At 43.5% G+C, this 28,000-nt stretch overlaps 1 protein-coding gene across 2 annotated transcripts in view; it reads left to right on the forward strand.

Moving 5' to 3' along the window:
* SLC4A5 (solute carrier family 4 member 5) overlaps window positions 1-28,000 on the forward strand; it is a 102,478-nt gene that overhangs the window by 53,400 nt on the left and 21,078 nt on the right. For both annotated transcript variants that reach the window (XM_051974136.1, XM_051974137.1), the window contains exons 5-13: window positions 10,063-10,223; window positions 12,327-12,482; window positions 14,581-14,664; window positions 18,192-18,247; window positions 21,288-21,445; window positions 22,091-22,178; window positions 25,615-25,769; window positions 25,874-26,038; window positions 27,810-27,984. In XM_051974136.1, coding sequence (XP_051830096.1) covers window positions 10,063-10,223; window positions 12,327-12,482; window positions 14,581-14,664; window positions 18,192-18,247; window positions 21,288-21,445; window positions 22,091-22,178; window positions 25,615-25,769; window positions 25,874-26,038; window positions 27,810-27,984 — 1,198 coding nt within the window. The remainder of the gene's footprint in view (window positions 1-10,062; window positions 10,224-12,326; window positions 12,483-14,580; window positions 14,665-18,191; window positions 18,248-21,287; window positions 21,446-22,090; window positions 22,179-25,614; window positions 25,770-25,873; window positions 26,039-27,809; window positions 27,985-28,000) is intronic.

The raw sequence follows: 28,000 nt of genomic DNA on the forward strand, positions 1-28,000 counted from the left end.
TAATGCCTTTACATCAGTTAAACTTGAGTAGCAGATCATGAAAGACTATGTTAATGTCCTTTTCTTTATCCATTTCCACTTTGTAGCACCTATAATTTTTTAATAGGTCAGGTTGGACTTATTGTTGTTATTTGAAGCTTGTTCTCACTTTTATCCTTTATTTTAATTTGATAGGGATTTTTACCTTTTCTCTGACTCTGCCTTTCCTTCTAAGATATATAAAAAGTTAACTCCAAAAAGAAATACTCCATCTTGGGTTATTGTATTCCTTCCAAGTTTCCTCTCTAAATGTTCTGGGATTATTTCTTTTAGGTTTCGAGTTGACAAATTCTCCCATCCACCATGATTTTTTCCCTCTGGAAATGAGATACTGTTATCAAATACTGTTATAAGGCAGCATGTAGTTAAATGATGACGATAATCCATTTCTCCAGGGAGAAAGGGAGAGCATTCCATGTTTGATCAGAAATGAACTTTATGGAAGATGTGGCACTTGAACCAGACTTTGAAAAATGAGTACTATTGGGAGATGGTTATATTATAGCATGGTGAAATGAGTGCTACATTTGAAATTAGAAGACCCTGAGTTTAAATCCCACAGCTGTTGGATGAGCGATTTGCTCTCTGGCCTTTACTTCTTTAGCTATAAAATTTAAGAATTGGGAATCTTTAAAATTTCTTCATTTTCTGACTTATTTTTTGACCTAGGATCCTGTAAATGAGAAAAAGTATAAGGGCATCTCAGCCAATGTGAATAAGGACTTGGGGGAAAGAAAGAGGAGGTTTTACCTAAACAACAGTGAATAGACTATTTTGGCTAAGGGGAAAAGGTCAGCAGAAAGGAATCGCAAGAGAAATGGAGGAGAAATAGGCTGGGGTGGGCATCAGAGAGTCTTGAATGCCGGGACACAAACTTTGAAGGCAGTGAAGGTCAAGGCAGCCATGATTATCTCCCTTAGTCTGGTATTGGATGACCACAAAGTGAAGCTACAGAATACCTCTCTAATTGCCTGCTGAGTAATAATTCCCTGATGAGAAACTCTTGGCTGGAAATTCTGTGTGAAAGAACCCAGAAGTAGCCTGATGGTCCTAGTCCCAGTTCCCCTGACCTAGGCTGAGTGTTATCTGCACACCTAGGCTGAGAGTCACCGTGCCCAGAATAGGAAGGCCATAGAGTCCCTTATAGCTGGTTATTTCAGGCAGCCCTCATTGACGCTGCATAAAACTCTTGGTCATTAAAAATGTGCCCTATGGATTATGGGCTGATGCTATTCCTTTATGAAGTGGGGTGGACAAAGATCAAGCCATTATTAAAATAGGATGTCCCTGGGTGGATGCTATCAAGTCTTTGTATATATCACAGTGATCTGAATTTGCATCTTATCCCCTTGTTTCACTCTTGACCTCCATGGGGGAAGAGTCTGTCTCATTTGAACCTTGGGTTTCCTCAGAACCCCTAACGCTGAACTGAGTATTTGCTGAATTGAATTGAATGGATATCAGTTCAGAAGCCAAAGGAATCATGCGCTCTGAGCTATATTATGAGCTTCCTGGATTCCATCTAGTGAGCAGACAGGGTATCAGTCCACCACTGGTTTGGAGAAGGTGTCTTCCACCATCATATTGGTATCCTCCACTCTCATTATCAATGCCATACTTGTTACGTGACTCTGCTTCTTTGATCCTGGTGGTGCAGTGGTTAGAGCACTGGTCCTAGAGTCAGGGACACCAAATTGGGCAAGTCCCTTGGCTTTTGTTTTCTTCTAACTATGAAATGGGGATGATAATATCTCCCTTCCAGAACTGTTGTGAGGCTGAAATGAGCTATTGAGCCTGGGAGAATGAGGGGATGGGGAAGTTGGAAAGAGGAGAGAGTTGGGGTGAAGAGTAAAGATAATGAGTTCTTCTTTGGACATAGTGATTTCAGAGATGTACTGTAAAGAGCTGGAACTTTGGAGAAGTATACTTGAAACAAGGATACTTACAACAAGGTGTTCACTCAGTGGAATTGATGAGATGATGGTTCTCTAGTTCACATATACTTAATACTTAGCATAGTGATGTCATGGTTCTCTAGTTCACATATAATCAGTGTGCTGTAATGATGTAATTGTAAAAGGGTATTTAAGGGCTGAAAGGACTGGAAACGAGACATTCCGGTTTTTGACCCTCCTCCTGGTGGCTCTCCTGCCTCCTCCAGAAAACTAGCCTGAACATTACAGTTTACTGGACATCTGATTTGAGATTCCTATAGGCAGATGGCAATTGCTATAAGACTAGAATTCAGGAGAGAGGTTAGGGCTGTACATATAGGTCTGGGAATAATCTACACAGAGGTGGTAACTTACCCTATGAGAGCTGATGTGATCACAGTATGGGATGGTATAGACAGAAGAGGGAAGAGAAAGGGCCCAGATTAGAGTTTTGGCAGACACTCACAGGTAAGAAGCATAACCTGGATGAATTTCCAACCAAAAAATGAGAATGAAAATCAGATACTTAGGAAGGAAAAAAATCAGGAAGAGAGACAGAAACAGAGAGGAAAGGGAAGAGAGAGAGAGAGAGAGAGAGAGAGAGAGAGAGAGAGAGAGAATAGAAAAAACAATAGTAGGTCTGGTAGGAGCTAGGGAGAATTTTTTTCCAGAATGAGGGAATCTTGGACATGTTTGTAGGCATTGAAGAAGGAACCAATAGAGAAGGAGAGCTTGATATTTAAAGAGACAGTGGGAATGATGGTGAGATCACTCTCCTGAAGAAGATGAGAGAGGATCAGGTGACATATATATCAGAGACAGCATAGGAGCACAGATCCTATTGACTCTGGGATCAGTTCTCTATCCATGAGGTCACACTATTTCTCAAGATCATATGCAAATTAAGTTAAATTGTATGCTATAGATTGCCAGGGGATCACAGTAGGGAGAGAGAAGTGTTGTATCAGAATAGACAGAGAGGACTTCATGGTGTCAGTGGTACTTGGGTGATTCTTGAAGCTAAGATGGATAGAATTGGTAGAAGGTAGAAGTCTTCCCGAATACACAGCTGGTGTTCCATCCAATAGATCATGGTGATGATGGTTATTCAGTTGTTTCAATCATATCCAACTATGTGAATTCATTTGGAATTTTCTTGGCAAAAATATCAATTTGCCATTTGCTTCTCCAACTCATTTTTTAGATGAGGAAATTAGGCAGCCAGGGTTAAGTGGGTCACGAAGCTAATAAGTATCTCAGGATAGATCTCAACTCACTTCACTTCCTGTTTCATTGTCCTTAAATTATCTGACCTAAGTTACCACCTATAAGAAAATCACAGGATAGAGCTAAATAGTCACAAAAGTGCCTTCTTATTCTAAATCCTGGGATCGTGGCTTGCGACTCCACTTACCCTCTGTCTCAACATTAGCTAAATTCTCTCTTGTACCAGTTAAGAGCAGAAGATTGAGTTTTGGCCAGTGCTGGTCAGTTCAGAGGTTCCAGGAACTAGGGAACACGTTCCTGGCTTGCAAAAGCCAGCTTCTTGATTTCTTTAACAGACAACACTCAAACTTTAAAAATCCAGTTTATATAGCAAGTATAAAGATCAGCTGGAGAAACTGGGACCATTTATCCGAGAGAAGAATGGGGATATTATAATGGATATAACATAAAGAATATATTACATACAGTATAATATCAGGGATAGAATAATAATATATAATAATGTGTATGTATATAGTAATCATAACATTATAATTATGTTCAAATATTTGAAGATTTATCTTATGAAAGAGAGATTAGAGCTGTTCTGCTTTGCCTGAAAGCAGAAAATAATATCCATGGGAGAAAATTTCAGAAAGGAAGAGTTTAGAACAATATTTTTTGAAAGACATTTCTAGTGGTTTTGTTGCCATTCAGTCATTTCATTCATGTCTGAGGCTTTGTAACTCCATATGGCGTTTCCTTGACAAAGATACTAGAATGCCATTTCCTTCTCCAACTCGTTATACAGATAAAGAAACTCAGGGTTACCCAGCTAGTAAGAGTCTAAGGTCAGATTTGAATTCAGGGCTTCCTAACTCCAGGCACAGCATTCTATTCACTGTGCCACAAAACTGCCGCTTTTCTAGTGATGGATGCTATCTACTGATCAATTGGGCATCCAGTGATTGATGATGAACTGCCCACTATGGAGTAGAGTTACCCATCCCAGAAGTGTTCAAGCAAAGGCTAAGTGATGCTATAAGGAGGATTCATACAATAATAATAACACTTATCTTTCAAGGTTGTTGTGAAAATAAAATATTTGTAAAGTTCTCTGCAAATTTAGAAAGGGCTAGATAAATGCAAGATTATTGGGATTATTCCATCATCCTCATTAATAAGCATTTATTAACTACCACTGTATGCCAGCCACTGTGCCACGTGCTGGGGGTAAAACATAAAAAACAATAACATTCCCCTTGCCTTCAAGGAGCTCACTTGCTGACGGGGAGACAACAGACAAATAATTATGTACAAATTAGAGCTAGTTATATGTCTACATTGATAGATAGATATAGATCTATATATATAAAGCAGTGAGGGAGGAGAGAAGACAACATTTCTTGTAGAAAGTGAGATTTGAACTGAATCTTGAAGGAAGCCAGAAGTAGAAGGGATGGGTAGAGCCTTCCTAGCATGTAGAAAAACACAAAGTTGGAAGACTGAATATCATGTGTAAGGAACAAAGTTGGGAGATTGAGCATCATGTGTAAGGAACAAAGTTGGGAGATTGAGCATCATGTGTAAGGAACAAAATTGGGAGACTGAGCATCATATGCAAGGAACAAAATTGGGAGACTGAGCATCATATGCAAGGAACAAAGTTGGGAGATTGAGCATCATATGCAAGGAACAAAGTTGGGAGATTGAGCATTATGTGTAAGGAACAAAGTTGGAAAACTGAGCATCATATGCAAGGAACAAAGTTGGGAGACTGAGCATCATGTTTAAGCCAGTGGCACTTGGAGCTGGGTGAGTGATCAGCTGCTTCAGGGCAGGGATTGTGTTGTTTTTTGTCCTTTTGTCCCAAAACCTGGTATATGCTCCGTACTTAGTAGACATTTAATTAATATTTTTGAACAATATAGATATTATTCTCCCCATTCATAAATAAGCGGAGGGTCAGAGTTTGGCTTCTTGTTACCTGGGTGGTTGGACCCACGGGCACTATTTGAACCCACATCCTTGTGATATCGGGTTCAGCACGCTCACTTTCACCATGCTAACTTGTCTCTCCCGTGTCCCGGGGAAATGTTGTGTGGGATTTATATGGGAGTGATAGTGTTTGACAGCATCTTTGCAGAGGTCAGGATTTGGGGATCAATGTAGTTCTGTTGAAATTCCATCCACAGCCCAGGAAGAAGCACTGAGGGAGTCAGGAGAGGAATACTGGGTCTCCCACCTCCCCACCTCTGCCCCCATAGGGGGCTCCCCCTCTTCATTCTGCTGAAGAGAGCTCAAAAGCAGAGAGAACTCTAGAGCAATGACAGTGGCTAATATACTTCCTAGGCTCAGAGGGGACATGAAATCCTAGTTCTCCAGCAACTTCTCTAAGTCCTTTTTGCCAGCATTAACTCAGCCATTTGGCTGAGTTTCGGACACTTTCCTACATAGTCAGTTGTCCCAATCCTAATGGTCAACTTTGGTGAAGCGCTCTTCTCCCCTATTCCACATCTCAGATCAGTTCTATGTCTTCCCCCATTCTCTCTTCCTTTGTTCCAGCCTCCAAGGAGGAGACTGCCCTATTCCTCAGTGAGGATAATTCCACTACTCGTGTTCTTTATCCCTTCTCTACCCATCTCAACTAAAAGCTTGGCCATCAGTCTTTTACTCTTTAATCTTCAATTTCTTCCTATCAGTTGTCAAGTTTGGCAACATCTTCAGGGATTCTAGTCCTTTGGGGCAATATGGGTGGGAGTGGAGAGAGAAACTCTTCCCTCACACTGATATCTCCTAGAGCTAGAGTCCCAGGTCTCTCTTCCCTTTAATACCCAGTCACTTCCTTCAGCACCACACATTTTCTTTCCCATCCATTGCTGTCTGGTTTCTCCATTCAGCATTTCCCTAACTTCCCAACTTTCTCTTATTGCTCCTTTCTCTACCCTCTGGCCATCAGTCAAAATGCATTTCTCTCTGGCTGTATGGTCTCTCTATTTCTCTATGGTCTGTGCCTTTCCTCCTTTACCTAGACTGTTCTTTATGTCCCCTTTCCTTACCCCCAATGTGAACTCAAGTGTTGTTTCTCCATGAAGACTTCCCTGATTTCCAACCATTTCTCACATGGAGATTTGTCCTACAACGACCTGGTGCGCCTATTATGTACCATTATATATTAGGGTGATCTGAGTTTAACTCAGCCTTCTGCTGAACCATATGCTCTACAATGGGGGCAAGCTAGGGGATGCAGGGGAATAGAGTACCAGCTCTGGAACAGGAAGACCTGAGTTCAAATCCAGTTTCAGATAGTTACTAACTGCATGATCCTTGTCAAGCCACTTAACCCCAATCACCTGCAAATAAATAAATAAATAAAATAAGCTCCACGATGACAGGGGCTGTGCTTTATCTACACCTGAGGTCTCTAACAAGGCAGTTTGCACACAGCAGGATTTTAACAAATGATTGTTCATTGATTGATTCCAACATGTGGGAATGGGATTCGATCATTTTCTTGGAAAAACTCTGTAGATACAGCAACTGAAACTAGAACCCATCTTTACTGGTTTGTCACACAAACTTGAAACTGCTCTGGTTTAAATCAGAAGTGTCAAACTGGCTCCAAACCAGATTAAAATGTAACTGGAGAATATTTAACAAAATAAATAACACCACAAAACGTAAACAATGTTAATTTGTGATTTTCTAAGTCGATATATGGCCAGAGATACCATCATCCTCTAAAATATCATCATCTACAAAAGATATAAAATAATATTACAATATAAAGCTATACAAGGGACCTATGACTACCCAGCAAAAGAGCAAAGTATCTTCATAGCAGTAGTGGCTAAGCCTAGGTTGCATTTCAACATTGACTACTCTGCAAAAGCTAGCAAACACTCAAACTTGAAATCAATCAATTTTGAATCATTAATTTAAGTGCCAGCTGTGGGCAAGACATATTTTTCTGCTAATTAATCTTCACGAATGTTTTATCTAAAGAGTGGAGATGGGGCTTTTAACTCCTTCCCATACAGAAATGTAATGTAGCTACTTCAGGGAATTATTATTGGCAGTAAGCTGTTAGGAAGTTGACCATCCTTGTTCTAAAGGTCTAAGAAAAAAACAGAAAGAAGGACAGAATCACAAATGAATAACAGCTCTAAAAGTGGTATACTGAATTTGTGGATATAAATTTTTTAAAAAGCAAGTCAAATGCCAGGTCCAACCCCCTTTTTCTGTTTTTCAGTGCATTTGAGAATGTTGCCATCCTCCTTTTTGCATTTGTTAAATTTGGAGTTTTTAAATATTATTTTGATTATTAAAAACCATGAGCTATGAGCTCTAATCTTCATTTCTAAGGTTCATAGTACCTTAGATGATCTTTGATCATCATAAATAAGGTAATAAACAGGAGATATAAACATTCCTCATTTCAAAGCCTATTGAACTCCTTTTCTTCCTATTTCTTTTCTGTTTCATTCCCTTCTTTTATGTTTGGTACCATCTCTGTCTCTATCTTTTTTTCTTCCCATATTTGTATCTCCAATGCTTAGCACGGTGCCTGACACATAACAGTTGTTTAATAAATGTGACTGATTCTTATCTATCCCCATGTAATTGGCAATGCTTAAACCATTAGGCTTCCTGTTCTTGCTTTTGAAAGCATGTGACTTTAGCATTTTCAATTTCCACAAAAAACAAAATGAAAGTGGTGTTTCAAATGTGACCCTTGAATTTCTGGGTTTCGGTTATATTAAAGATAAGTAACTCCCACAGAATAGCCCTTCCAGACTAAAACTTTCTGTTATAAAGCTAGAATCATGAAAACTTTAGAAAAGATGATCTAAAGAAGGAAAAAAAAAAAAAGATGAGACAAGAATTGAGAAGCATTAAACCCAATCCAGAGTTTGATAAACATGAAGATATAGATTATCTAAGAAAGAACTCTTTATCTGATAAGAATTTCTGGAAAAACTAGAAAGCAGCTAGACAGAGGATGGGTTTAGGCCAGTCCCTTACATCACATAAATGCAAAATGGATGAAGGATCTGAATACTAGAAATCGGAACACCAAAAACATGGTTTAAATGGAAGAGGAGTTGGGTTCCTTTTGTGGCTATGGAAAAAGGAAGAATTCTTCACCAAGTAAGGATTAGTGTGTTTACAAATCCTTGAAGTGCAGAAAAAGCTTGAAAGTTGTGTGCTTGCTGGCTTTCTGTGTCCAGGAACCTTCGAGGCCAGCAGGTCTAAATATCTCATTTTACACATGAAAATTATGTCCCAGAGAGGGAAAATACTTTGTCCAGAGATACATGCCTAGAGTTTTCCACCAAGTTTTCACCTTTTTCATTATATACATGACTTTACTTGACCATAAGTTATAGTAAATAATTTAATTGCTAATAATATGTGCATCAAGTAAAAGTCATATTAAAAAGTATCCCTAGTTATTCTTTCTTTTTGTAATTTAGTTACTATTAACATGTATATCAAGTAAAAGTCATATTAAAAAGTATCCCTAATTATTCCTTCCTTTTTGTAATTAGTTAATGTTAACATGTACATAAAGTAAAAGTCATATTTAAAATATCCCTGCTTATTCCTTCCTTTTTGTAATTTAGTTACTAATAACATGTACATCAAGTAAAAGTCATATTAAAAAGTATTCCTACTTATTCCTTTCTTTTTGTAATTTAGTTACTAATAATATGTGCATCACGTAAAAGTCATATTAAAAAGTATCCCTGTTTATTCCTTCCTTTTGTAATTTAGTTACTAATTATACGTATATCAAGTAAAAGTCATATTAAAAAGTATCCTTAGTTATTCCTTCTTTTTGTAATTTAGCTACTAATAATATATGCATCAAGTAAAAGTCATATTAAAAAGTATCATAATAAAAAGTTATTCCTTCCTTTTTGTAATTTAGTTACTATTAACATGTGCATCAAGTAAAAATCATATTAAAAAGTATCTCTAGTTATTCTTTCTTTTTGTAATTTAGTTACTAATAACATGTATATCAAATAAAAGTTATATTAAAAAGTATCCCTCGTTATTCCGTCCTTTTGTAATTTAGCTACTAATAATATGTGCATCAAGTAAAAGTCATATTAAAAAGTATCCCTGGTTATTCCTTCCTTTTTGTAATTTAGTTACTATTAACATGTACATGAAATAAAAGTCATATTTAAAAGTATCCCATCCTTTTTTGGTGCCCTAAACAACCATCTACATTGTCAACACTTAGTTTTAATTTTGTCTCCCTCAAGAGCCAATAATCTCAAGGCATCAAGAAAATAGAGTTCCCCACTACCACCAAAAAATAATATTTAGGGATTTCTGGCTCAAAGTCTTTCCTCTCCAAATCATATTTATATTGGGCGGTACTTCAATTCCTCAGCCCAGAGTACCATTAATTTGTAAATTTCAGCCTCTATGGGGGAACCTATAGAGAAGATGTTTTCAAATCTTTCTCAGCATCCTTCAAGTCCCAGACAGCAGAGGTGGGTGGACACCACCCCTGCTTTCCAGCTCCTCTTGATGTGTCATCTTCCCTCAATAAAACATAAGCTCTCTGAGGGCAGAACTATCTTGCTTGCTTGTTTGTTTTTCCAGTGGTTGGCGCAGTTGTCCTTCTCATGTGTTTAATAAACATGTCATAGACTCTGAGCAAGAACAACCTTGGATTCCAAGTCTGGGAGATTTTTCAGACTCTTTGCAGAGATCTTTTGGAAAAGTGTAAAACATCTCTATGTGCTCCTTTGCCTTTGATTCCAGAACACAGAGCCCCTAGACCCCAACGTCCATTGCTTCCATATCACTTGCCCCAAATCCCAGCCCTGTCCACACTGAATTTCCTCCTTTTTCCTTTTAGGTGGGTAAAGTTTGAAGAGAAGGTTGAAGAAGGAGGTGAGCGATGGAGCAAGCCCCATGTGTCGACGTTGTCTCTGCATAGCTTGTTTGAACTCCGAACCTGCCTGCAGACCGGAACCGTGCTCCTGGATTTAGATGGATGCTCCTTGCCACAGATCATAGGTAGGAGAGAAGCGGTCAAACGGTCCATCTTATTGCTCAGGTGACTCTGGGACTGGTCATCTCCCCTCTTGTGAAGGAAGTTTAGGCAAATCTTCTTGCCTCCCTGGACCCACATGTGCCTCTGGTGAAGGAAACTGGATCAGATGGCTTAGAGGTCACAGTTTTGGTATCAGGAGCAATCAGCACCAAATGGCACAAGGCTCTAAATAAATATCTCCCCAGAAGAGCAGGTTTGGCCAGGTTAGGAAGGCGCTTATCTGGTACAAGGCCTAGAAAGTATTAGAGAGAGCATAACATATGGCGGCTTCCTAACTGAATTAATTAAGCTAACAAGTTTCTATACTCCTGAAGGAATGAACACGCTGTCAAAATGTAAATGGAACAAATCTGAAAATCACACAATCTATTAAAATCATTATTTAAAAATTTTGCTCCCTCCAATTTTCAGTGCTGGAGGCAAAGCTCCAGCTGCCCCACCCTAATCATGTCTCTGAAATTTGGCAATGATGATGCAAATTCATTAGCAGCTCCTATTAAATAGCAAGTGTATCTACGGTATTCCTTATCTTTAGCCAAAGTTTGGCTCCCCTGCTTCTCCTTTGTCCTCTGAAGCCAAACAGAGCAAGGTTAGCTCATCCTTCTTCCACATGGCAGCCCTTGGACTATTTCAAGATAGAAATGATATTTGCCTAAGTCTTCCCCATATTGCTCAATGGTTCAGGTTCCTACAATTGATCCCAGTGGGGAAGGCAACTGGGAGATTAGGAAACAAATGTGTGGACTCTAAACAGTGCCTGGTACACAGTAGGTGCTATATAAATGCTCACTCTCCCCTGCCCCCCTTCTCCACCTTTTAGGGCAGATAAACTCCTGCACCCTGATATAAATTCAAAAGCTTTCTGGCCTCTTTTGGAATATAAAGTGCTTACATCACAGGGCTTTCCCATAGTCCATTTTTATATATTTCTTCACATTGTCACCTTTGACATTTTCCCTCACCCCCAGACTTTCATCTCGTCTGTTTTCATTGCATTCATCATGATACTACTTTGAGATGCAGTGTAGTATAAGGGCTTTAAAGCCAGTTGATGATGATAACTGGACATTGAACAGTTGGGCAAGTCATTAATCTCTGCTTGCCTCAGTCTCCTCAACTGTAAAATGGGGATAATAACAGCACCTATCTCCTAGGGTTGGCGAGATATCTTAAAGTACTTAGACTGGCACATAGTTGGTGCTTAATAAATGCTTATTTCTTTTCTCTGTTTCCTTCCTACCATAACCGAACTTTTTCCTATCTTCCCAGTTCTCTTGCACCTTATACTTTCCCACATCCTCTGCAGTCCATGACTGGCTTCCTTGCTCTTCCACAAACCAGATACTCATTCCCAACTCTGGGCATTTCCCCAGGCTATCCCTCCCTCTTCAAATTTGCCCTCTAGCTCCTTGGTTTTCTTCAAGGCTCAGCCATTTCCCACCTTCTTCAAGAAGCCTTTCTCCATTGAAATTAATGGTAAAGAGCCTTCCCCCTGGGTGCTTTCTCTAAGTGAGCTCAGCTCTACTTGGCTTGGTGTATAATTGCTTGCATGTTGTTTCCCTCATAAAAATCTATCACTTTTCTTCACGTCCCTACTGCTTAGCATACAGTAGGTATTTAATAAATGCTTCTTGACTGACCACAGAACCTCAGAGAGGTTTTTTGCTTATGGCCATGCAGGTAATAATAGTGGAACCAAGACTTGAATGAAGAGTAGGGAATCAACTTAAAATCATTTAGTCCCAAACTCCTCTTTTCCAGAGGAGGAAACCAAGATCTATATTTGGGAGTGCTTTGGCCAAGATTCCAGGTAGCAGAGCCAGGTTTTGAACCCAGATCTTGGGGCTCTGCCCTGCCCTTGCCCTTAGATCACTACACAGCGACTGATTCACGGGAGAGCTGGGGAGAAGTAGAGACAATTATTGGAACAACTTCCTTTCTTCTTCCTCCATCCACCCAATGATACTCTCTCCAAGATTTCTTGGGGCATGGGGAGGGAATCATGGACTCTTTGCTTCCTCCAATCAGGCAATGACCTGGGGTGGGGGTGTTTATTTCTCTATCAGATGATGTTGTTGAGAAGCAAATAGAAGACGGACTTCTGAAGCCAGAGCTGAAGGAGAGAGTCTCCTACGTCCTCTTGAGAAAACATCGGCACCAGACCAAGAAATCTATTCACCGTTCACTGGCAGACATCGGAAAATCGGTCTCGTCCACCTCCAGTAAGTTGGACTCTTAAGAATCAAGGGGAGATAGCCAAGGTCATCCCTGACAAATCCAGCCTTAATGTCTCTCGTGGCCACCATAGACAGTCTCTAGAATACAGTCCAGAGAACACAAGGAACCAGCCCTTCCTCCCACCCAAGACATCTTCTAGAGAGCTGGCAAAGCTTGAGTGCTCCCTCTTAATTTACAAGAATAGTCAGCAGTCTGAGTAGGAAAAGAAGGATTGATGACAGAGAGGGAACAAGGCATCACACCTGAGTGATATCATCTATGTTTGCCCTTCCTTACCTGCCATCACTGTTTAGAGTTCCCATGAGGAAAGCCACAAAATGAAAATCCATGCTAGTGGAGAATCAGTATCATATTGCTTGCCTTCTCAAAGAATGGAAGCAATACAACAGATAACTTGGAGCTCAATTTTTTTTTGCACTTTCCAAACTTTATTTTATTTTTTTTCTCGACAGCATTTTATCTTTTCCCAATGCTCATATAGTCTTCAATATTTATTTTTATAAGATTTTATTTTCCAATTTTTTTCCCTCCTTCCCTTACCTTCTCCTCCCTAAGACAGTAAACAATCTGATATAGGTTCTATGTGTACACTACTTTTAAACATATTTCTATATTTCTCATGCTATACGAGAAAAATCAGACCACCATGGAAAAAACACAAGAAAGAAAAAGCAAACAAATAAACAAAGAGTTGAAAATACTAAGTACAATCTACATTCAATCCACATTTAGTCTCCATAGTTCTCTCTCTGGATGCAGATAGCATTTTCTATCCCAAGTCTATTGGCCTGGCCTTGGATCACTGCATTGCTGAAAAGAACTAAGTCTAGGATAGTTTATCATCGTATAGTTTTGCTGTTATGACGTAAAGTGTTCTCCTGATTCTGCTCACTTCACTTGGCATTCAGTCCACGTGAGTCTTTCCAGGTTTTTCTCAAATCAACCTGCTCATTACATTCAGACACCATAACTAATTCAATCATTCCCCAACTGATGGCCATCCATTCAGTTTCCAGTTTCTTGCCCCTACAAAAAGGGCTGCCACGAACATTTTTGCATATACGTACTTTTCCCCTTTTTTATGATCTCTTTGGGACGTAGATCCAGTAGTGACGCTGATGAATCAAAGGGTATGCCAAGTTTAATAGCCCCTTGGGCATATGGAACACAAATTTTAAAAAATTAATGTTTAAAAATTAATTAAAAATTAAATTAATGTTTAAAAAATTAAAGTTTCTTATATGTAATTGGAAACTATTTTATGAAATAAAATATATTTTTTTAAATTTTAAAAAGAAAATGTATGATGGTAAAACCTCATTCATTTGAATAAATGGGGCATAGAAAGGTCAGTTTGAATCAGGGAAATGCTTGAAATGAAGAATATTTTTTAAGAAAAACATATTACTTTTCAGCATAGAGTGATGAGATTAGAACTAGTCTCTGCCCAGGCTCTTAGGAGAATTTTTAAACCTACTCATGGCACAGTGAGGAGAGCACTGGGCTTGGAGTAGGAGGACCTGGGTTCAAATCTTGTCTCAAACATTTAGTAGCTTTGAGATCTGGGATAAGTCACTAAACTTGCCCATACCTCAGGCTTCTCAGCTATAAAACTGGGAGGTTGGATATAATGGTCTTTAAGGTCCTTTCCAGCCCTGAATCTATGATCCTGTTAGCATATCAGTTGATGTGATTGAGAATTGTGATAATTATTATTATTAAGGAAAATACAAAGAAAAGAAGGAGGGAGGGAGGAAGGAAAGAATGAATGAAAGAAAGAAATAGATAGATAGATAGACAAATAAATAAATAAATAAACAAACAAATAAATAAATAAATGAATGAATGAATAAATAAAGCTTTTGAATTACGTATTTGATGTGAGCCTTCCTGATCCAAGATCTGGACAAATATACCCATACCACTAGAGTAGGGTAAAAGTTTTCCCTACAATCTATCAATATTCATCACCAGTCTCCCTTTCCAAAGAGTGCAAAAATGTGTCCTTTGGCCAAGGCAGATGACTCAGCTAAGCAGGGTCCATCAGTCCCCCCTCACCCAGGCTTCCTGTCCCTCTTGCAGCCCGGAGCCCAGCCCGGAGCCCTGCTGCATCTGGCCCCAACCTGCACCACTCCACTGAGGACCTGCGCACCTACGGCCGACTGCGTAAGTGACTCTCTGGCCTTGACCAGCCACTCTGTGTCATTGCCAGCTTCGGTGTCTAAGGGGTGTCATGGCAGCATTACCCAGCATCCTCAGGAGCATCAGAGGAAATAAAAATAGTGCCCAAAGCAAGGCAGCCCCTGGCCACAGCTGCTACTTGAGGGCATCCTGACCCAAGCCTTGGGCTCAAAGGGAGCACATTTGCTTTGTTTGGCCCTATGGGGCAGGACAAGGACTGCTCATCAGCAAGGAGACACGACTTAGCTGGGGGTACAGAAAAGCTTGTTGCCAATTGAAGCTATCTAAACAAGGAATGGGTTTCTCCAGGAGGTACCCACTGGAGTTCCTCTAGGAGAGGTTGGGTGGGGGGATGGTAGCAGGGCTTTCTGGACAGGTACAGGTTATACCGAATGTTCTCTATCATTCCCTTTTCACTAAGAGTTGATCTGCGATATCATTAAACTCGTCACTGTTGAGTGTTCTGTGACATTTACTTGAAAACTGCATGAAACAACAGAACTGGGACACCTGAATGGCACTCCCTCCCTCCCTCCCCTGCTAGGGGCCAGGCTCTGGCTTTCCTCGGTTGTCTCTTGGCTACTGTCCAAAGGATCAGCCCCAGACTGATGAGGGAGGGAAGCTCTGGGGTGAAAAGCCTTCTCCAGGCCTTTTTAGGCAGGTTGGATTGGCCCAAAAGGAAATGACCCATGGGAGAACCTAGGGGATGGTCTGCCTGGATCTGGGGGAATCAAAGAATAAGGAAGGAGAAGCAAGGGGTGTGTCTTTCGTCTTTTGCTTCTAAGAGAAAAATAATGAGCACATCTTGAGGGCTCAGCCCGGGCTGTAGCTCCCCAGAACAGACTTCCACCTCTGGAGAACTGTGTTTGGAAGCTAGCAACTCCGTGGAGTTAGACATAATCCAGTGGATACCTTGGAATATCATTGGCCCTGGAATCAGGAGGATCCGAGTTCAAATCCAGCTTTAGACACTTACTATGTGACCCTGGGCAAGATGACTTCAACAACAAAAAAAGAAAGATAAAAGGAAAGAAATGAAATGTATATTAAATTCAAGGATCAATAGGGAGTCACTGAAGAAGACAGAAGATTCTTTAGAATTTTATGCAAGATAGACTGACAAAGGGAGAGGGTGAAAGTTCTAAGCACATATCATTTCCAAGGCTCCGGACTGGACATGGACTGGATCGGAGTCCGTCCAAATGTCAGTCAGGCAGGCAATCAAGAAATATAGTCTTCTGAAGTCAGAAGGACCTGAGTTCAAATCTGGTCTCAGACACTTAGCACTTTCTAGCTGTGTGACCCTGGGCAAGTCACTTAATCCCAATCACCTCAGGGGGAAAAAAAAGGAAGAACAAGAAAAAGGAGAAAAAGAAGGAGAAAGACAAAGAAGAACAAGAAAAAGAAGAAGGAAGAACAAGAACAAGAAAAAAAAAGAAGATAAAGAAAAAGAAGGAGGAAGAAGAACTAGAACAAGAAGAACAAGAACAAGAAGAAGAAACACAGTCTTTACCCTCCCTTTGTGAACAAAAATGAGACAAGTGCACAGAGTACCATGATCCAAAGCAGAATGGGATGGGTAAGTGCCCAAATAACATGAATCAATCAATTAACCAAGCATTTCTTGAATCCTAGACACGGGCAAGGCCCTCTATCCTTAGGGCGGAGCTGCAGACCCGGGTCTCTCAGCTCCCCGGGGGAACGACATCCATCCTCAGTAAATGGTCACTCTGATTAGAACAATCAAAGGAGGGGAAAGGCCTTTTCCAGAAGTGCCCCCGTGACTTCGGTCATCTCCTGTCTGCCAGAAAAAGGTGGTTCATGGAGGCCGGCCTTCCGCCTGCCAAAGAAAACTCTCAGAAGTTCGGGAAACAGAACCCATGCAATTCTGGGGGAACGAAAATAAATTGCTGACCTGAATTACCGGCTAAGTCACAGCAGGGTTAGGGCCGGAACCCCCAGCACGTGTTTTTCATTGCCTTAACTTCCCCTTTGGGGGGCCGTGGCCACATTAACAGCATTTCAGAAAGTTTCTATTGGGAAGGGATCCGGTAACCACTGCACAGCCCACCCAGCAAGATGCCTCCCTGAAACATGCGCCAAGAAACGCTGGAGGAAGACCTCCAGGGAAGGGGAGCTCATCCCTTCTCTAAGCAGCCAGGGTCATTCTGGGATAGTTCTCAGTGGAGGGGTTTTCTTGACTTCCACAACCCCTGCCCCCCAAGATGTTCCTGGTTCTGCCTGCAGGGCCAAGCAAAATCATCTGATTCTTTTGTGCTGATTGTCCCTGAAATTGAGGGGGGAGCAGGAAAGATTTGGGCTCCAGCTCTGGCTCATTCTAGAAAAGACCCTAAAAGAGAGGAATAATCACAGATGGTCCTGAAAATATTTTGGATGAATTAAAACACAAAGCAGGAAGCCAGCTGAGGCCACAGGAAGCTGGTTGAGGCATTAGCAGGAGCTCGGGGTTACTGGCTTAGGTGGGGGCCCCTGGGCTTCGGCTGAGCCTGGGAGTTGGTAAGAGCCAGGAAGGTTACAGGAGGCATCCCTTGCTCGGGCTCCAGGATAGTTAGTGGTCTCTAAACTTGCTCATGGAAAGGATACGCCTGCAGCACAGAGGGTGGGACAGTAGAGATGGGCATTGAAACAACCCAAATTGAACCAGCCACTTTTAAAAATTAGCCCGTTTCACTGTCAGAAAGTTGTTGTTCAGTCATTTTCACTCACGCCCCATTCTTCATGGACCCGTTGGGAGTTTTCTTGGCAAAGGTACTGGAGTGGTTGGTCATTTCCTCTCTAGCACATTGTACGGATGAGGAAACTGAGGCAAACAGATTTAAATGACTTGCCCAGGCTCATGTAGCTAGTGAGTATCTGAAGCCAGATTTGAACTCAAGAAGTTGAGTCTCCCCAACTTCAGATTCAGTGCTCTATCCAGTGTGACGCCATCCCGCTGCCCCTACAAGCGATGGGCTTTTCCAATGCTGATCATCCAAGGTTCCAAGATTCTAAGTTTCCTTCCAACTTGGTCGTTCTATGTGCCATCGTTCTGTATTCTATGTTGTAAGGTCTCTAGTGTTCTATGTGGTTCCCTCCCAACTCCGACATTCTGAGTTCTATGTGCTAATTGCCCTCCCGGCTCTCCGGTTCTATTTTCTATAATCTGAGGTCCCTCCCATCTCTCCCGGTCGTGTTCTGTCTCCTAAGGGGCCTTCCTCTGACCTTCTAAGCCATTCCGTGAGCTCCATCTCCTAAGTGAGTGCAGCATTGGCTTGGGTCCACAAGTGGGCTAGCCCACTGCTCCTGACCTTGCTGGGCGGAGGGGACCTTGATCGCTAATCCATGATATTCACTCTGGTCCCCACTCCCATTCCTAGAAGGAGCAAAAGGGACCGGCTGCAAGCCCTGTTTGGTGATGGGAGGGATCTTCCTCCTCTGACCAAAGGCCGGTGGGACTCCAGGACTAGAGGAACTCCCTCACCTACAGAAATGCTGGTTTTCTTCTCTTTCAGATCACGCCCAGAGCCGGAGCATGAATGATATTTCCAGCACCCCCAACCCAAATCAGGTGCGTGGCAAAGCCTTGGAATTGAGGCAGGGCTGGGAAAGCCCCGAGGGCTGAGAGAGGAGCGGCTAAGGAAATTCAGGAAACATTTCTTAGGCCCTGTACTGGGCCTGAGAACGCAGAGACCCATGGGATGGCTCCTGCTCAAAGTACTCATGTTCTGTCCAGGATACATGAGTCACCACAAAAATATATGAATGTGTGTACACATATATATATGTGAATAGAGAGAGGGGGAGGGAAGAGACACAGAGAGACAGAGGGAGGAGAGGAGAGAGACAGAGACAGAGAGGCAGACAGAGACAGAGAAACAGATAGAGACAGAGAAGGAGAGGAAGAGAGGAATAAACAGAGATAGACAGAGACAGAGAGACAGAGACAGACAGAGAGAGAAAGAGATTGAGAAAGGTATACAGGAAAGAGATTGGCCAATTTGACTTGGTCTTCAACTGCTTCAGCTTCAACAGCTTCAGCTGCCGGGGCTCTCAGAAAAGGCCTCCTGTACAAGATGGGATTTGAACAGAGTTAGGAAGTAGAACACACAGGACGCATCCACACAGATTGGTTGAAATCTATATCCCTGAAGGGAATATCTGAAAACTTACAATTCCATTGGATATTTAAGCATTTAGCATAATAAGGGGAAGAATAATCAGAGATTTCAGGAAATCAAATTTAATCAGGGAATTTAATTACAAGGAGATAGAGCAGAGGAGGCTCTCTCCAGGGTGGGGGATGACTGGCAGTAGGGAAGGAGCTCTGGATTTGGGATCCATCCCCACTTTGCTCCTGGCAGTAAGTCACTTCCCATCTCCAGTGTCTTTTTCTACAAGGTAAGGAGGCTACACTCCTGATCAGCAAGGTCCTAGCTAGGTCTCAGTCCTAGAATTCTGGTCCAGTCCAGTAATAGAACATCAGGTCAGATCCTTCCGAGATCCCTCCCAGATGCCCTTTTTCCCCGAGGGAGGATGAAATGCTGGTGGGATCCACAGAGTTCTTTCAGCAGTGGCCGGAGCTGAAATTTCAGATTTTGAGGACTGGCTTCCCCCTAAGCCACACGACCAGAAAGCCTATCCTCGGGAGACAGAGGAGGGAATGGGAAGACATTTCATTTCCCAGGTGCTGGAGCTCCTGAGTGAGAGCTTTGGCTGTGCCTTGAGGCAGGAAAGAACATGGGAAACTCAGTTTGAAAGCAGTAGGGGGCATCAAGTCCTTGAGCAGGAGAGAGAAGGATGAACAGAGCTAGAGAAGCAAAGATGCTTCTTTGCTGGCCTTCCAAGCCCTGGACCAAGTCTAGCCCACTGGGATGCAAGAGATGATGCTTGAGTTAGGTTTCTCAGCACCCCCTGGTGGTCACAAGGGGAACTAGCAGCAACATAGCATTTGTTAGAGGAGAAAGCCTGAGACCTTGGTACTCTAGGGAGGGATGCAAGGGTGAATCAAAGAAAAGCCTGAAATTGGGATATGGCTAAATACCAGTTTTTAGAGATGCAGATTTATATTTAACATTAGGGGGGAAAATCCCGAGGAGTAGAGCCATGCAAAATAAAACGTCACCTCCAGAGGCGGGGGGATCCCCTCCTTTAAGGTCTTTGAGCAGAGGCTGGAGAGCTACTTGGTGGGTGTGTTTTGGTGGGGATTCCTTTTGAGAATGGATTGGACTAGATACCTTCTAACTCTAAAACACTGATTCTTTGAAATGAAATTATCAACTTACAAGTACGTACAATGAGCAGGACTCAGGAACCATTTTTTCTAGTAGGGCATTAGGAGAAACTGCTTCAGAACCATAGATTTAGACTTGCAAGATAGTCTAATCCTGCTTTTACAGATAAGGAAACTGAGGCAGGCAGAAGTCAAGTGAGTTGATAGCTATCTGGAACCCTAAGCAAATCATTTAACCTCTCGGTTTCCAGACAACTATTAAAAAATAAGTGATTTGTCCAGAACTTGAAAGAAGAGAGAAGGCAAAAACGGGGAGGGAGAGAGAGTGCCAGCATGTATTAGTGGAGAGAGGTTCCTCGCCCGGGAGGCATGTACCAGCTGATGAAAACCCCATAATCAGGAGATGATGAGTCTTGTATAAGTAAGAGCAAGGAGGCTGCTGTCAGAGATTGCGGTAGGAAGGGCTGACACCTGAAATACCACTCACTGAACCCTAAATCGGCCGGATACGCTCACCACAGAGACTTTCAGTGAGGCGGAATGTTGGGCGGCTCCTGTTGATGCCCGCCCTTGTTTATTTGGAGCCGTGTCAGCACCGAGACTGCTCCGGCACTGATCCTGATTTCCTCCAAGCTGCTTCCCCCCAAGGTCCCTTCGCCATGTTGATGCATGGATTCTGGTGCCAACCAGGCAGCTAGCCCATCAACCATTTCAGTAAAGCCATGAGTTGGCCAAAGGGCTCGCACTGAGCAGAAGCCAGTCTAAGGAATAGTGGAGTCTCTAATTTATGAAGATCCCTTGCTTGGTGCTAGAACTACAAAGATGAAAACAAAACAGAAATCTCCAGGGTGTCTTCTTCTTTCTTGCCCCAAAAGGCAAGGACCTTATGATTTTCTTTTCTTTGTATCCACAGCACTCCACTGGTGGTGGACTCATAGCGAATACCCAATAAATGCATTGGTCACTTAGGAGATAGAACATTATCCAGAGAAGTAAATGCTAGAAAAATGGAGGAGGCGGATTACATATAACACCAAGAGGGATGAGGGAGAGCTTCACAAAGAAGGTCACATGAGCTGAGCCATCAGCTGCCTGGGAAAGGGGCAAAGAACCTAGTAATTGTGAGTAGGGTGGTGGGGATGCTGGACAGGAAAATCAAGATGGCGGAGCTGCCAGAAGTCACAGTGATGGCACAAGCCGGGACAATAGGACAGAAAGAATAAGGAAAGGGGGAGGACAAGAGGCCAGTTAGGGAGGTTAGATTACAGGAGCCAGGAGCCAGGTGGCGGCTCAATGTTCCTGTGTCCTAACAGTGAGGTCTAAGGTGAGGCATCCTGTTTGCAAGGAGTATGTTGTTGTTTTATTTTTCCCAACACAGCTGAAAAACAAATTCATGAAGAAGATTCCCAAGGACTCCGAAGCTTCCAACGTGTTGGTGGGAGAGGTCGACTTCTTAGACCAACCTTTTGTCGCTTTTGTCCGTCTCGTCCAGTCCACCATGCTGGGAGGGATGACCGAGGTGCCCATTCCCACTAGGTGAGTGATCACGTGAGGAACCACCCCTTGGTGAGGTGGCCACTCAGTCAGGTCACTGTCCTCTCAGGATCTCAGATCAGACCTGATGGAGGAATACTGAAGAACCTGAAGGAAGCTAATCAGTTGGGTCTGGGAAACAGAAGGATGGAGAGAGATAAAGTGGAAATCAAGTGTCTCTTAAAGATGCTAAAGATGAAAAAAAAAAATCTAAGCAGCATAAGTATATCCATAATGTAGTGGAGGCAGAGCTGATGTAAGGTCTGGGTTCATTCTCACATAAAGATTGGCTGTGAAGTTCTGGGCAAGGCTCTTCATTTTGCCATGCTGCCAATGCCTCTCTAAGACTAGATTGCTGAAAAAATGCCAACCTGCATTTGTGGAGAGAGCTTCCTCCCCTGGGAGGTCCCAATATCATTATAATCCAAAGTGTTAAAAACACAAAGTTTAAGGGTCAGAAAGAGTCATTTGAAGCATAATAAGATTTGATATCTGCCCTCCCTCCTTATTCTTCCTCTTCCTAATCTACAAAATGGGAATAAAAAGGCCAGCACTTTTACCTCACCAGCTTATTGATAAGGAAGTGTTTTGTGGATAGAAAAGCGCAGTAATGTGAGTTATCGTCCTTCCTCTTCCTCCTCTTCCCAGATTCCTGTTCATCCTCCTCGGGCCTCAGGGGAAAGCCAAGTCCTACAATGAAATTGGCCGGGCCATCTCTACCCTCATGGTCGATGATGTAAGTAGGCCGACCCAGGCTGGAGGGAGAGCTGGGGAAAGGGACTCTGGGCAGAGCCGAAGGCAGAAGGATGCCAGAGCTAGTAAGGAGAGAAGGGAGGCTGGGAGTCTCAAAGGCTAAGGGCCTGAAAGCTATCAATAGTTTTCAAATATCTACTCATTTCCAGTGATAATCTGTCAAGGCTTTCCCATTTCAGTGGTTTGAAGGGTTAGGGGAAGGCAAGGCTGAGGGGAGAAAGCCGGAGGTGTTGGTGCACTCCACTGGTCATAGAACCCAGCAAAGGTAAATCCAGGTTCCTCCCAAAGCCTACAGGGAACGCAGAGCTCCATAAGCAGGACTGACACTCAGCACTGGGGATCCAAGCCCGACGTCGAGTTGCTTTAAGTCAACATGGCAGGAAAGGAAGCTTCTCTACAGATAGATATAATTTCAAGTAATATCTCATATGATAAAAAGAGAAAAATAGGAATCAAAAACGATAGATAAAGAGGAAACATTCCAGCAAGACTCTGAAAGGGGAATCCCGTGGCGCTTCCCCCGGAAATCCCAGCAGGCTTTGTGGAAGAGGAAGCAGCATCTAAGCTGCTCTTTGGAAGAAGGGAAGAATGTCCATGGGCAGAAGCAAGGGGGGAAAAGCCAGGCAAGAGCATGGGATAGAAAGAGGTCTTGTTTGTCTGGAACACGGAAGGCACAAACCCCAGCCTATCTGATCCTGGGGGCATGGGGAGCCAATGAAGCTTTTTGAGCAGAGGAGTAACATGGTCAGGAAGATTATTTGGTCAGCTTCGTGAAGAAGAGGTTGAATCAGGTGATCCATAAACATTTCTGAAGTGCTTCCCATGTGCCAGGCACTGTGTTCAGTGCTGAAGACACAAAGAAAGGCAAAGGCAGCTTGTGATCTCAGGGAGTTGACATTCTAATAAGACAATATGTAAATATCCAAGTTTATATGTGATAGATAGAGACGGAAGGTAACCTTGTTATTGTTCAGTCATTTTTCAGTCATGTCCAACTCTCCTTGACACCACTTGAAGGTTTGGGGCAAAGACACTGGGGTGGTGGCCATTTCCTTCACCAGCTCATTTTACAAGGGTGGAAACTGAGCCAAACAAGGACAGTGACTTGCCCAGGTCACATAGCTAGAAGTGTAGGAGGTTGCATTTGAACTCAGGAAGATGAGTCTTGTTGAACCTGGCATTCTAGGTACTGTGCCACCTAGATAACCTTAGAAGGCAAAATAACTAGCAGCTGGGAGAATGGGAAAGGAGGTTTGGGGTAAATCCAGGCAAACTGCACGACAGAATTGGGAGAGAGGGGCTTCTAGAAGTAGGAGATGAGGTGAGCTGGGGACCTAAATTAAGGGGAGCTGGAGAAGAAAAGGGGCGTCCCTCAGAGATGGAGTTTACTGCTAGGGCTAGAAACTCCTGGGGTGGCTGATTAATGGGAGCCAGAGAAGAAAAGGGGCGTCCCTCAGAGATGGAGTTTTCTGCTAGAGTAGAAACTCCTGGAACGGCTGCATGTGTGAGTCGGATAATGAGGGATGGGAAGGGTTAGACAACTGATATTCCTCAGTGGAGTATCTGAAATACTATAGGCAACCTTCACAAGATGGTGCGGACAAGAAGGTAGAGAGTGAGGAAGACTTTTGGATTAAGACTTCAAAGGGGATTGGCAAGGGGTCCCCTCACCCCAGACCCTATGTTTGGGGAAAATAGGGAACCCCTGGGACAAAAGTCCCAATCATAAGGAGTCTCCTCTGTCCCTCTTGAACCCGGTACCTTGAGACACAACCACCCTGCAGATCCAAAGAATCCTCCTCCTAAGGTCATCATCTCAGAACTACTGGAGATCTTTAAGGCAAATCTGGCCTAAGGCTCTTCCTGTGGTTCTCGCTGAATTTGTGCATCGTTTTTCCTTTGGTGCAAACTTTTGCTCGAGAAGGTGGGGCTGTTTTTGTTCAGGCAGAATCCTCTTGTACATCAGCTATAGATGGTGACAAGAGCGAATGTCCTTTCCAGCTCTATGCTATGTACTGCAGTCGCAACAGTAGACTTAGGTTTTCTTGAGAAGGAATTCTTTGTTTTCTATTAAATGCAGTGTCTTGTATACCATAAGCGCATAATATTTGTTTGTGGGATGAATAAAGAGGTGAGTTCACATTTGTAAGAAGAGCAAAGTGAGACCAGAGTAGGAGCAATGAAGTGAGAGAACGGGGGCTGGGATGGGGTTGGCCGCGGCTTGTGATCAGTACTAAGTATGGCGGGTGGGGGCAGGCTGTGCTCAGAGGAAGCCTCCCCCAGGGCTGAGAATCGGGAGGTGGCCCTGCTCCTGGCTTTGGGGAGCTCTAGGGAATGACCGGTGCAGGGGAAGACGAGAAAGAGGGGCACTCCAGGAGCCGGACAGAGCAGGCTATCGGAGGGGATTCTAGGGTGCAGAGGGAAGCCACCAAGAGCGAGGGACCCACTGGGCTGCAGGATGCTAAGTCATGGCCTGAACCCCGACTCGCGGCGCCTTATTCTGGGTGCACTCAGTGGTCCAGCCAGACTCACTCGCCCGGACTCCACATTTCTGCCGGTTCCACGTGCCTGCAGTGACTCTGAGGAGAATGCCTGTACATAAAAGGCACTTAATTAATGCTCATTGATTATTAATTAGAATCTAAAGCTTTCTTCAAGCTCCACTCAGATGCCCCTCCCTACAAGAAGTCTCGCCCCCATCTTTGATGTTTTATGAACATCTCAGTTTAGAAGCTGTATTTTCCCAACAGAAAGTAATGCCCCTTGAGCAGAGCTATTTATTTTTTCAGTTTGTTTCGGTATCCCTAGACAGTTCGCACATTGTAGCCTTATGATAAATGTTTGTTGAGTTGAATCCTGCCTTCAACATGGATACAAAGAGTCACGTTGCTAATCTACTTTCCGTGCCTCAGTTTCTCCATCTGTAACATGGGGAGGTCAGCATGACTATTTATCCCAGAGCACAGGAAGAGTCTTTGCTGATTAAATGGCCATTGACTGATAATACGGAACTAGTAGAACCCAACCCGGGAACAGGATTTTTAGTGCTTGATGGGACCTTAGGCCTCTTAGTCTAACCTCTTCATCTTACAGATAAGGAAACAGAGGCCCAGAAGGATTGGCTCGTGAACACACAGATGCCAGTCTGAATTAGCACCGGGATCTGATTGTTGAACCAATATTTCTTATTGAACCAATATTCTTTTTACAATCCCTGCCCCGCCCCCAATAACAATAAAGAGAAAAGGAGATTTCAGCCATTGAGAACGGAACCTTCCCTCAAAAAGCAGAGAACAGGGTGGGAATCTAAACCCAAGGGGCTGTGCTTCCATGACCTGCAGCCGGACCCCACGTTGGTCCCCAAGAGGTCTCAAAAGTCTGACCACAGTCGTCTCTTCCCCTCCCACTTTTGGCTTCAGCTTTTTAGTGACGTGGCCTACAAAGCTCGAAACCGAGACGATCTGATCGCCGGGATCGATGAATTCCTCGACGAGGTGATCGTGCTTCCTCCGGGAGAGTGGGACCCAAACATCCGGATCGAGCCCCCAAAGAAAGTGCCCTCTGCTGAAAAGAGGTAGGAGAGGACCCCGGGGGCCGGGACGGGATCCCGGGCAGGGCCGCCCAGACGGGCTGTGGGGCCAAGGGTGAACCATGGCGCCTTCCTCTTCCTCTTCACAGGAAGTCTGTGTTTTCTCTGAACGAGCTGGGGCAGATGAATGGATCCGTGGCAGGTGGAGCTGGGTCCGGGGCAGGAGGAGGCGGCGGCGGAGCAGACGGTGGCGGTGAGGATGGAGAGATGCCCGAAGTGCATGAAATTGGAGAGGAGCTCGTCTGGACCGGAAGGTACAATCGTCCTCGTCTTTCCCCTTATTCCACCCTCCTGTTCCATGGGCACTGGCCCTGTCCCCATCACCAGCCTCCCAAACCCTCTGAGGTTGGATTCACTTCCTATGGCAACCTTACGCTTACACTACTCATACTTACCATGGCAACCTTACGCTTACACTACTGATACTTACCATGGCAACCTTACGCTTACACTACTGATACTTGACCGGACCGTTATTGGGACAGACACTCTCTGGATCTGTAGAAAGAGAATCTGGGTTCGAATCTTCCCTGTGGTATTTGCTATCTGTGGGTCCATTAGTTTCCTTCTTTGTAAAGTGAAGCAGCAAAACTAGATGAGCCCAGAATCCCTCCAACTCTTTAAGTAGTGAGACTCTATAGGTCCATGAATGTGAGTGTGTTTTCACAGCACTAAATGGAATTATTAAGTCAATAGATAATTAATATCTCTTTTGTGCTCAATGCTGAGGACTGTACTGAACTGTACATTAGCTGAAAATTTTTCTTATGGAAGAGAAATTGCACATGTCCTGCTTGGCCCCAGGAAGCAAAACATGGAGCTTTGATGAAAATTTTCAAAAATACAGACTGAGGATAAATAGAAAGAAAAAACGTGATCATTTGAGCTGTCCAAAAAGGGGGCAGGCTGCCTTAAAAAATTTTCCCAATACTGGAGTTCTTCAAGCAGAAGCTGAATGACCATTTGGCCTGGAATATGGCAAAGATCATTCCTGTCCCATCCAATATGGAGGCAACAAGATGGTCTCGAAGTCCTTTCTAGCTAGGAATCATTGTATTTCAGGAAACCCAGTCGCTGCCCTTGAGAAGTCTAAGAGATATTGAGAAAGCTTTTTGTAATGCTGATAACCATTCCAGAATAACCCAGAGCTCAGCTCTGGGCAAGGAGGCCCCGTAGATTTCTAGCCCATCGCCTTCCCGCCTTGGCCATGGCTAAATCGTCCCAGAATGCATCTGCCCAGAATTTGCATATTCCTATTTCCTTAAGCAAGACAAGCCTTCATCAACCCCACTTTCCCCATGACCATGAGAATACGGTGTCTCTCAGACCCTCAATCCTTGTGCCTTGGAATGAGAGTCAGTCCCCTCACACACTGGATGCCACTGACCTCAAAGTTGCAGCCCCAATAAAAACTCACCTAGAGCGCCAAATGCCCTAAATTAAATTATTTTTTTTCTTTTTTTCACCCACTATCCATCCCCAGATTCTAGTGTTTCCTTCCTTTGTCCCATCCCCCTGGGCTCCGATTCCATCTGGGGAGGGAAGATAGTATTCAGTTCTCAATGTTAATTTTCTTATTTATTGAGGCACCTGGTAGCACAGTAGAGAAAGTGCCACTCCTAGAGTCATGAAGACCTGAGACACTTATTTGATGGATAATCTGGGCAAGTCTCTTAAATGGGGGTGATAACAGCCCCCACCTCTCAGGATTGCTCTGAGGACCAAATGGGATACCAAAGGTAACATACCTGGCACTTAGCAGGCGCTTAATAACTGCTGCTGAGCAGCTAACCAGCTGGACACCAATCCAATTCATTTCAACAAGTACTGAGTAAGATCTCCAATGGGCGATATGTACGAACCGATTGGTCATGTCTTTCATTAAGATCAGGGAACACGAAGTGGAAGAGAAAGCCGACCATAACCCCTTTCCCTCAAGGAGCTTCTTCTCCCCCTGTAGCCTTCCAGTCTGGGCCCGTCCCCTCTTCCCTGACTACAAAGATGTCACCCTTCTGTGTTGCGCAGGTTTTTTGGGGGCCTGTGCCTGGATGTTAAGAGGAAGCTGCCCTGGTTCCCAAGCGACTTTTACGAAGGATTCCACATCCAGTCCATTTCCGCCATCCTCTTCATCTACCTTGGCTGCATCACCAACGCCATCACCTTTGGTGGGCTCCTGGGGGATGCCACGGACAATTACCAGGTAGGCGTGGCGGAGC

The sequence above is a fragment of the Antechinus flavipes genome, chromosome 2 (genome assembly GCF_016432865.1).
Source record: "Antechinus flavipes isolate AdamAnt ecotype Samford, QLD, Australia chromosome 2, AdamAnt_v2, whole genome shotgun sequence".
In the NCBI taxonomy this organism is placed as follows: Eukaryota; Metazoa; Chordata; class Mammalia; order Dasyuromorphia; family Dasyuridae; genus Antechinus; species Antechinus flavipes.